At 39.5% G+C, this 11,231-nt stretch overlaps 1 protein-coding gene across 7 annotated transcripts in view; it reads right to left on the bottom strand.

The window, feature by feature from the left end:
- Positions 1-26: 26 nt before the first annotated feature.
- Ppp1r9a (protein phosphatase 1 regulatory subunit 9A) overlaps positions 27-11,231 on the bottom strand; it is a 337,004-nt gene continuing 325,799 nt past the window's right edge. For 4 of the 7 annotated variants that reach the window (XM_029558365.1, XM_029558368.1, XM_029558366.1 and 1 more), the window contains 3 exons: positions 10,991-11,110; positions 9,062-9,244; positions 27-7,725 (listed from right to left, as the gene is read on the bottom strand). In XM_029558365.1, coding sequence (XP_029414225.1) covers positions 7,516-7,725; positions 9,062-9,244; positions 10,991-11,110 — 513 coding nt within the window. In that variant the 3' untranslated portion in view covers positions 27-7,515. Of the gene's footprint in view, positions 7,726-9,061; positions 9,245-10,196; positions 10,221-10,990; positions 11,111-11,231 lie in introns of all 7 variants that reach the window. The other 3 variants (XM_008822569.3, XM_008822571.3, XM_029558364.1) reach the window with 1 other exon arrangement.

The following is an 11,231-nucleotide window of genomic DNA, read 5'->3' as shown; positions in this document are numbered from 1 at the left end:
TTGAAAACTTCGTTTGCCAATAAAAAATTCTCTTGCATCAAAATGGCTAAATGTACAGGTCCTAAAGTCTATGCTGTTCAGGTGGTAGTAGAGACTGGTTTTTGCTTTCTTGGACTTTGTTTTTTCTATTTTAACTTGCTGTGGAGGTTGAGAAGAAAAAGGAAGATAAACAGGTTTTAAAAAATAGAAAGATCAACAACCTTTGGTTATTTTCTGAAAGACATTACTAAGAAGACAGTATCGTTTTTCTTTTGTTGATTATGAAACAAGGGGTTCATGCCATTATTTACTTGTCTGTTTTGAAGACAGAACCTCAATGCTAGATTATTTGGGCAGACATGAAGACAGTCACTTTAGAATCCAAGCATTTCTAAGATACTTGCTGTGATATTTATCTGGTCTTTTGGGGGGAAAATGGTTTGCTAAGAAACTGAGACCAGCCAACTGTTTAAGATCATAGATTGAAGGTATAAAGCAAAAAATATTTTTGATCCACCCATGCTGATGCATGCCTATAATTCTACCACTTTGGAGGCTGAGGTAGAGGGATCATAAGTTCCGGGCCAACTTAGGCTCAGTAGCAAGACCTCATCCCCAAAACCAATAATAATAAATTTTTTTTAAAATCATAAACCACTTTTCCTCACATCAGGATTCATATTGTTTTAGTTAGTTTTAGTACCTGGTATCAAGTGTCCCTGGTAATCATTACTCAGTAATGTTGTCTATTCAGAGCCTAGGAAGCCAGACACTGAAATACTGGTTATGATTATCAATGAGTGTGGCACTTAGTAAAACAAAACAAAACAAAAAAATCAACAACAACAAAAACACTTCACCTACTTCTTTTAAAAAGAATCTCTTGAATGGCTAGCTTTCATGACACCTTTGGTAAAATGGCCATATCCTGTTCTTTCTTGTTATTGATGGAACAAGCTGATTCTATCAAAAAGAGAAAAGAAAAAGGATGAAAAGAAGCTGTCCAGTTTCCCATGGCATATCTTTAAGATCATCCAAAAAGGGGCAGACCTTCATAAGAGATTTTTAACAGCCTGCCTCAGAAGGAGGAAAACAGGTCCACTTCACTTATTCTGTGAAGCTGGAGAAAGAATATTCATTTGTTCTATCCAAGCTTTCTGAGTCTTGACCGTCTTGGAACTGAAAAGACCTAAAATAACCCTGTGCTCTGGGCTGGGCCTGATTCCTTCTCAGCTGGCCTCCTACTGTGAGAGGCTGACTGCTTGATGGACTTACCCACCCCCCCACAACCTTCTCTGGCTGCTGGGTATTGGAACTCTGATGGGGAAGCAACAACCGAGGGACAGGGGAAGAGATGGGTGAGTGAGCTCCAACTGGAGGCCTTGTTCTTTAACCTCATGCCCAGTTCTGTAATTGTGCTTTCAAATGTAATTCTAGCTGCCAATTTACACTTTACCAGAGTTAAAACTTATTTTTAGTATCATTTCCATGAAAAATGTGCACTTTACTCTTGATGGATAGCTATGTTTTGGCAGTTAATGCGGGTTTACCCCATCAAGGCTTGTTTTAGTTGAAGGTGGCAGTGGAAGAGGAAAAAGAAACATGTACTCGACAGATCTCTGTATTTCTTTTTATTGCATTCGTTATCTAACAACAATAATACTTATTGGCAAGAAAGTTATTTACACTGACAAATGAAATTTAATCACAAGGATTTTTTAGATTGGTCAGAATACAATGGGCCACTGTTATATTTTGCTTTGATGTCTCTGAAAACCAAAGAGTAAGGAAACAATACGTACAAACCAAGCACAAGAGAACAATTCGGACGTGGCACTGTTGTCTCTTCCATGCAAAAGATCAAGACATCAAAATGTACAAATGAAAAGTTTCAGGTAACATGCTACCCATACTTATCAGATTCAAAATGATTTTCAAATTCTTTTCCTTTAGTGATGTATAAGGAAAGATGAAAGTAAATCAAGTTCTTACAGCAGAATAGGATTTTCTTCTCCTTGTATTTTTCAGCTGCCCAGTCTTGTCAGGGATCCATAGCAGGTGGATGAGTGGCTTTATCGCAACATCATTAAAACATACAAAGTCCGCAGTCATGATGTTAAATAATATCGAGGAGAGCATACATGTGACTATTTAAGGAATTTCATTTAAGTACTAACTGAACTTGATGTTGTTGGAAGGTGTTATCTAGTTTGAGAGTCTCTTCCCGTTTTTTAAAAAAGATAATTTTAAGTATTTCTGGCCAATTGTTCTTTCATGAATAAATGATTAAATGTTTAACAGAATCTTGGGTGTGTACATAAAACAGGTGAAAGTTTGGAAGCATACACCTTCCAACAACATGCACTTATCACCACTTGTGTTATTTTTGGTGACATCTAAAAATGCCATTACAAGCTGCTGATGTATGAAGTGGAAGGTCATGTGACAGCAATGCCAGTCAGATAGCCAGCGGTTAGGGACGTGAGCATGGCACTAAGGTGGTCTCATTTGAGAAGTGAAAGTTTGTACACGAGAACACAGTGCAATTTTTAGCTGAGAACACCACAGTCTGCAGCTGAAAATGCCCAGAGCTGTATAATACTTTCTGAGTTCTAACTAAAAAAATGTACAATCTTGACATCAAAGCATTAATCAAACATTTGAGGAAAATTTATCTAACTAAAATACAATACCAAAGATCTAATAAATCAATGTTACCAAAATATATAAACATTGAGAAGCATAAGTGCATTTAGTAGGAATACTTACATTGAAGAAAATCTCTTAAAATCTATGAGCCATTCAATGTGTACACAACACAAAAGTGGCAACAGGGCTATGACTACGGCCCAGGGTCCTAACTAATATCGCCGTATTCCACATACAGTGTATTTCTATGCCATGTGGTTGTGCATGTATGTGTGTGTGTAAGGTGGGAGATATATTCACATAGGTAGTTCTGAACGTCTACACAGTGGCATGCATGTTATTGAGAGTTGTCTCTTGTTCTCTTTCTCTTTATGTCTTACACACTGCTGAACCCTTCGTGGTCTGGGGCTGGGGAGGGTCAAGGATTGGGAAGCATCATGCTTCTTTTGCTTTCTATTCTGAGGATACAGAAATAAGTCCAGATGCTTACACATGGGAACCATATGTACTCTCTCAACATATCCACACAGACACCTATGCACAATCAGATGAGGACCCTTGGCCTCCCATGAAGGGACTGGGTGTCACTTTCCAGGCACAGTTGGCTGTGTGGCTTTTCCCTTTCACTCAAGCTTCTCGGTCTAGTTTCTTCTATGCTGCTCCTTTAAGTTATTAAAATGTGTTTGGTTTGGTGTTATTTTTCCCCAGTGTTTTGGATCAAGACTAAATTTTCTGGGACTTTAAACACTCAAGATAAATGCAAACAAAATCTGCCAACACACTCAGTCATGCTTTCAGGAATGGATCATTGAAGCAGATTTCTTGTAACTGCTTTCTTTTAAGATTGTCTGCTTCCCGTTAACCCATCACAATGAGAACAATTTTGCAAGAAAGCATAGACATTTTACTTCTGGGCCTCATCTTTACAAGCTCACCTTTTGAACTATACATAGGTAGATCCTTGACTAAAGGTAAATTAGAAAACACGTAAACTCTAGGTTGTCATTTCCTGATTATCTTTCATTCAGGGAACACTAGGTGTTGGCATAAGAGATGGGAAACCTACTGACTCCTGTCACTCAAAGTGAATAGCTTCTCATCTTCACTGCTGTAGGAAATCCCCTTAGTTACTCAAATGGAATTGGTAGTTCTTAAATATTTCAAGTGTATGAGAGAGCAAAACACACTAAAGGTATAGGTGCTTTTTTTAGAATGGTTGGGACTTTCTCCTCCAGAATCTTCTTTAATACTCTTGTGAAACATCTTGATGATCCTTCTTGAACTTAATTTATCTAACCCTTTCATGTTTATATGTGACTTAGAATAGCTATATAGATATAATTTGTTTACCTCTTATAAAATATAACTTTCAAGCACAAGTCAATCCATTGCACAAAGAACCTAGATAAGAATTCTTTGCTGCCAGCAAGAGCCACCAGGGCCCGGTTGCTAGATCTGATAACCTGGGGAGAGTGGTTTAGGCCTAGCATATTTCATGATCTTAGGATAAACACTATAGGCACAGACAGTGTCAGAGCCCTCACTTCTTTGCCACTTTATTTCCCCAAGCAAAAGAACATAAGGTAGGCATGTTGTGTGCCTGTAGGAAGCTGAGTTTGGCATTAGCTCCTATCATACTATAATCATGAACTATTGTGATATTTTAAGAGCCTGTGTGAGGTGGAGGGTGGAAAGTCCATGTCAATTCCAGCTAAAGAATGACAGATTGCCACAGAAGAACTTTGCTGTTATGATAGCAAAGGTGGACTTCAGAGCACTAACACGGATGTAGTGTGGATTTTGTTCTAACAGAACACCTCTAGATCAAAGGGTGGTGGTGGTGAGAAATGATTACATAACTCTGAGTCACTGTAAGATGGTCTTAATTCCAAACAAAGTTATTTAGTGGAAACCTTGACCCAGATCTGACTCCCATAATGTTCTCTGCTTATGACTTAGCTTTATCATGCACTTCCACTTGCAAACACTACCTATACCCCAGAACACTTTTGGCTACTGATGTGGTCCTACTGAATTATCCTTTACTAGGCTATAATTCATAGTAAGCAGTCATTCCCTTTTTGTTTATTTTTTGATAATAAAAAAACCCTGCGAAGTCTTTACAGTCCATGAGGCGATAGTTTTGTGTTAAATAGTATAGACCCTGAAAACTACTAGTTATTAAGTAGGAATTGTGCAAGACACTGGAAATGCAATTACTATCATGCACCACAGTCAATAAAGAAAATAACAGGAAAACAAAATGCTCCTAAGATCTGAGGTCTTTCACTTTGTTTTTATACTTGCATCAATCAGTTTATATTTTATCTTTTGTTGCACAAACAAGAGCCCTTTTACCATTTGACCAGTTTTTAAGTAGCAATGTTAAAAGAATTCATTTTTTACTATAATTTAACTTAAAAAAATCAAAACTATTAAAATATAAACTAAATGTTTTAAAAACTTGATTTTTAACATTGTCAGATACAGATCTAACCACTTTAGTGTTAATAAAGTTATAATGAGGAACAATATATTTAAGAAATGCAATATAATAGATCATAAGTTATGAACAGAGATACACTTATAGACATTTCCAATATATACATTCATCTTCAAATATTACCAAAGTGTAAACATAACTTAAAATAGGCACCCCTCTAGTTCCTCTCTTAAAATGAACACAGTGAAGCTTCCAGTGTGATCCAGAGTAGGTGTGCTTTTTGTACCAAGGAAAAGCAAAAATGGCAAAATTTACAAGAGCAACCATTAGAATTACCAGATTTTTGCTACCTTAGTCTTCTAGTATTAGTATTAATTTTCTGAATTTTGTAGAGCGTGACTCTTGATTTCTCATGATATTAATATATGGCAAAGCCAGGCATCCAAAGACATTAACAGCCATCTAGTATCCCACACAAACAAAAAGCATCAGGTGGTTCTGGTCACTGTAAAGCACCATGCTGCTCCCATGTCAACACTTAAGGACTGAATGAATCATCTGTACCTAGTAACAAAAGGTCTGAAACATAAGAGACAGTGCTCTGGCCCAGAAAAGGAAGCGGGCCTTGGAGAAAGAACAGGATTGTGGGTTTCTAGTTCAGGTAATTTCAGAATTTGTATGTTTAAAAAAAAATTAAAAAATTTTAACAGTCATGATGTCAAAAACACAAGGTGAGGCTACATGGGCAGGGGACCCTTACACAAGCTGATACCTGTAATAGCTCAGGAGCTGGGCTCAAGCTCTTCATACAGAACGCTCTCAGGGGAGATATAGACAGAGCTGGGAATAGAGCAAGGACTTAGTAGAGTTAAGGAAGTAAAGTATTTGTCTAAGAATTCTTTTGGCCTCCAGTCTTACTTTGAAATGTGTCCATCAGAAAGTAGATGACCTCATTTTTAGGGCCAAAGCAGCAATGAGAGTTAGATGAATAAGCATAAGAAGCAAAACAAAAGGCAAGCAAACAAATAAAAACCCTCATCATCTGAAGTTTCTCAAGATGAGTTTAGTATCTCCTCCCTCTGCCCTGGTCTCCTGCACTCAACTTAGGTTGGTGAAATACTGAAATTCTTAATACTGGCTTTAAAGTGTCAGTTGTTCCACTGCTAAAGTCTATCTCAATTACCTTAAACAGATCTGGAAGTCTCTATAGTCTCTATATGGAAGAGAATGGTTCAAAAAAGCCGTTAAAAATGAAACTGACTGACAACTCTCCTTTATGGGAACCTCTGTGTGCTAAAAAAAAAAAAAAAAAAAAAAAAAAAAAAGGTTCCCTGGTTGATTGTTACTCAACTCTAAATTTTCTCTGACTGGTATTTCTAGTTTTCAGTTTTTAAAAGTGTTTTTGGGAAACTTGGAGTAGAAAATATGCGACAAGTTCCTTATTGTGTCATAGGCAGGCTGAAGATCAAGCCAGAGTTTTCCCAGGAGAGGAAACCTGAAAATGTTGGTTTCCTTAAAAATCCATTTCCTGTTCAATTTGTTGGGGGGAAAAAGGAGCTGTGTTGTGTCTGTCAGTGTCGCTGAAACACTGAACACACGGTTGTGGCAAAGTACACAGCAGATCCCAACATCCCACAGTTGTATTAAGGTCTGACTTTTTCTTCTCTGTTTAGCAGTAACTGGAGGAAAACTGTTATCCTCCAAACCCCAAGGTACATCCACATCAGTGGTCTTAAGGCTTTTGATTTTTGATTTCTTCTATAGTTAACAAAGAACTACTATTTTCTCTCTGTGTTTCTCTGTTTCTCTGTGTTCTCTCTCTCTCTCTTTCTCTCTCTCTCTCTCTCTCCCTCCCTCCCTCCCAGGAAGCAGAACAGCAGGCTTGTTCTTTCCCTCAGTAGGTAATTATGTACTGAGGACTCACATTTCCACACTGGGGCTGCCATCCTGTACAGTCAGAATGAAGGGGAGCCTTTCTCACACTTCATTAGACTCTGCAGCCTCAGGAGCCACTGCAACTCCCTCATCTCAAGGCAGGTGCTCTGCACACAGATGGGCACAATCTCAGTGTCAGGGTCTCCCACTGAAAATTTCGGTACTCCACTCAACACCAGGAGGTGTCATGCTCTCACTGGCAGGGTCAGGATGTTTCTCCAAGTGACACCACATCCAACACAACACAGGATGTTGGTAAGTAGAAGAGAGAAACACAGCTACTTTACATCTCTCACAAACTAGATTCCTGGTCTGTTAACAAACCATACGTGGCTTGGGGTTATTTGGGGAGGTTAAAATTAAGAGTGCGTTCTATTATTGCAGTCATTCAACACACAATTTGTCAAACTGCCTACAGTGGCATTAAACCCATGGTCACTTTCTTCTTCATCCTCTGGAGAAGGGGGAAGGAAGAGGCGGGGGCTTCCCTCAAGTCCAGCCTTGGGGCATTACTGCTCACTGGCACTCTCTGTGGTGGATGTCATCTTCTCAGACTTTTTGGACTTCCTCTGCATGTGCTCTTGTTCCTTCCTCCTCAGCTTCTCTCTTTGTTTTTCCATTTTCTCTTGGGCCTTCCGAGCCTTCTCTAGAGACATCTTCATTTCCTTCAGTTTTTTTTTGACCAATGCACGGTCCTGGGATGATGTCATCCCAAGAGCCTACAAAGGAAACACATGTACAAACTGAAAAGCTGAGCATCTCTTTGCTTATGATGAGGGAAATATCACAATATTGACCAAAGTTAAACATAAAGGACAGGTCAGGACTGCGGAAACACAGATTACACTGGCTCAGTTCTGTGTGCACGGAAGATCTGCACTTTGTTTGCTTTCTTGTTCTTCGAAGTTCTTTGCAAAGTACACCCTAGAAGTCATTAAGAAAATGTTTTCCAAATTGGTAACTAATGAGCGAATAAATACAAAGGGCATGATTTTGCTTCTTCAAACTTTGGTTAAAGTATTGCTAAACTCATCAGTATCTCCAAAGGGTAGGGGTGAGCACCTGCTGCCAGAGAGGACTCGAAGAATGGCAGGGCCAAATGAAATGGACATTCTTTCTCCAATGTAGTTATTCACAATGAGAACCAAAAACGTCTTTAGGGCCAAGCTGCCCATGTCAGCATTTCTCTAGTCATTGTTTCCCCAAAGGCAGGCCTATAAAGGAAGCCTGGTTATAATGACAAGGTTTCTGGATGAGCTTAGAATTCAGAATCAGGGAAGCTGGTTGTGTACTTTAAATGTTCCATGACCTTCAGCATCAACAGCAGGATGCATCCATCTCCCCAACAGGGACAGCCTTGTCAATGGGGCCTTCATATTCACAAGCTATTGATTGATCTCTAACCTTTTCAAGACTGTCAAGAGATGCTCATCTATCCATCAGCCTAGCAGGGGGCTAAGCAGTGTGGAGGGCTGCATGGAACTAGCTGTATGCTTCTCTTGCCCTTTTTCCACAGGGGTGGGTGCCACCTCAGTCTCAAAGAGAGATGGGCTGGATGAGTGGAAATGAAGGTGCAGTGGAGGTGGGGTGGGAGAGATGGCTTGCACATATTTGCGGAAGAACATTCTGGAGATAACATTTCAGTTTTGAAGTAGTGGGTAAGAAAGAGGGAGCATGGAGGAGAAATGAATAAAGAAAGGAAGATTTGTAGATCTAGGTCTTAACTCAAACGTGAGGAAATGTCTACCTTGGTCATTATTAAAACTCAAATGATATGGGAAGTGATTCAGTTAACATCTGGGCCATGTGTTGCCAGGTGAAGAAAAGGAAAGGGTCCCTAGCTCTCCTAGTCAGCAGCCTGTCATGAGTCAAAACTCTGACAGATTTCCTGAAGCTTCATTTCCTTCTGAGAAATAATTCAGCATATTTTCTGCTGACTGTTGACAAAAATTACCACACAGATATGCAGAATACTCTACCTAATGAAATCATGTCAGATGCTATAAGTAATATAAATTATACCTGGTAACCTAACACAGACACAGAATTCTTTACCTTAAGTTTATTTCCATCCAACTGCAGGAGCTGCTCCCCAGTGATGTTCTGGGCACTGAATTCAGACACATACTGCTCCAGATTTAGGCCCATTAGCCAGTGAGAAACTTGCTGCACACTCCATTCATGAACGGCCCGATTCTGATACTGACTGTGTTTGGGAGACTGTCCATCATCAAGAATCTGAGACAGGAATGTTACGCAGTGTTGTTAAATGACAAAAATGCTATGCCTCTCTATCAAAGAAGCATAACTATTATCTACATGATTTTAGTATATGAAAAATTTTTTAAAAATCCTCAAATAAAGCACCATTATTGACATTGGAAGTTTAATATAAAAATGCATGCTGATATTTAAGATTCTACATGAAAATACTCTGGAAATATTATCAGATACAAAACAAGTATTTCATAAATCTCCATATGCAATGCATCACTTTGCATTTATTCTCTTAGATGATACTAGAGTTACACAAAAACACACTAAAATATTAAAGTGCCTTCCACTTGGAAGAGGAAAGGCTTAAAGCTTTCAAGCCTGCTTAGGGGTAATTTCACAATCATTACCACAGAAGCAGGGAGCAAAGTTGTGAGGCAGGCAGGCCAATAATAGCCACAGTTACTTTTTAAGACATGAGGAAGCTGAGGCTCAGAAAGTTTACATGATCTCTTAGACAACACAATAGTAAGAGGTAGAGCTTAATAGGAAGTGGTGATTCCAATCTTCAGATTCTATTCACTCTAGAAGATTCCCCTGAACAGTGCAAAGGGGCAGGTGACTCCTGTGACCACTAAGCTGAGAGGAGACGAAAAAAGATAGGTCTCAGAGGAAAGATAGGTGTGACCTGGCGATCCACACGAAGAACAGAGGAGTGGGGTGGGGTGAGCGGAGATGAAGGCAAAGGAGATGGAAAGGAACAGACCATGCCAGGTAATGGCTATGGGAGATAAATGGAGGGACTCTGGGGATGGGACTTAGATCCTCTTGACTCGGAAACATCTTGTAAGTAACATGTAGACAAGGGCAGAGCCTTTTCCTCTACTCCAGAGGAAAGCGTTCTAAGTCATTCGTAAGGAGAGAAAAGCAGGTTCAGACAGGACAAGGCATCACACACAACCCGCCAGTAGCTCACCTCGTCATCTATCATATCCAGGCTCTGGGGGAGTAGCAACAAAAGAATCAAGAAGAAAAGTGTTACAGACATGGGACAAACAACATTCACTGCACCGCTTTAATCTATTTAAACCATACCCCGCTTGAAGAATATGGGCAGGAAAGTTTAAAAGGAAAAGAAATTTTATCACACAAAGATCATGGTAGAAAGAAATGAGAACAAGCGTTTTTTTAAATAAGGGGAAAAATTTAATTATATTACTTCCGGCTTTGCACTCCCATCCCTTTTGAGAACTAAGTCAATCCCAACATAGTTTTCTGCTTCTCTTGTGCATGCTTGTCTCCTACTGATTTTTAGCAATGCTAATCTTTACCTTCTAAAGCCACCCTATTACTGTCTAAATAGTTCCTACCCTATTTCCTTTCCTTTCAGAACTGTGTCTACTGACTGCAATGATTCAGTCAGGAGCCACAGCACAGTCAGAAGCCTGTCAGAATCTGGGAAGAGGGGTGACTCTGGGTAGAGAGAGAAGGAATGATAATACACAACTTTCCTGTGATCCAAACTCTTCACCTAATTTTGCTCTGCAATGCTGCCTCACATGAAAAAGGATCCCCTAAAGCTTAAAGGGGCTCAGAAACTATACTTTAATGTTGAGAACAAAGGAGTTAAATCATGAAGACTTCGTGTAAATCACAAAACCACAGTCCTGCTGATTCCTATGCAAAATCTACCCTAAAATATCTTCCAACAATGATTATAAATAACATGACTGACATGGAAAAGCAGAGTTGTCAGTGCCATGACAGTACCTCATCTGATGACAGTGCTAAGGACTGAGAGAGCCCTGGCGTTTTGGGTTCTGCTCCTAAGCCACTCAGGTCTGCGGAGCTGGTACTGCTGGGACTGAAGTCATCATTGAAGGTAAAATTCTGTAAAAACAAAGAAAACTCAGTGTTAAATGAACACACCGAATGAGCAGAGGTAGCTGTGCTTCCAGGTTCTCAACAGGTTCATTTTAGGCAATTATACTCATGCTTGGTTTGGTGATGA

Source organism: Nannospalax galili, unplaced genomic scaffold, assembly GCF_000622305.1.
Source record: "Nannospalax galili isolate Female #2095 unplaced genomic scaffold, S.galili_v1.0 scaffold85, whole genome shotgun sequence".
Classification (NCBI taxonomy): Eukaryota; Metazoa; Chordata; class Mammalia; order Rodentia; family Spalacidae; genus Nannospalax; species Nannospalax galili.
The sequence above is the reverse complement of the archived record's forward strand: the minus strand, read 5'-3'. Positions and strand labels throughout refer to the sequence as shown.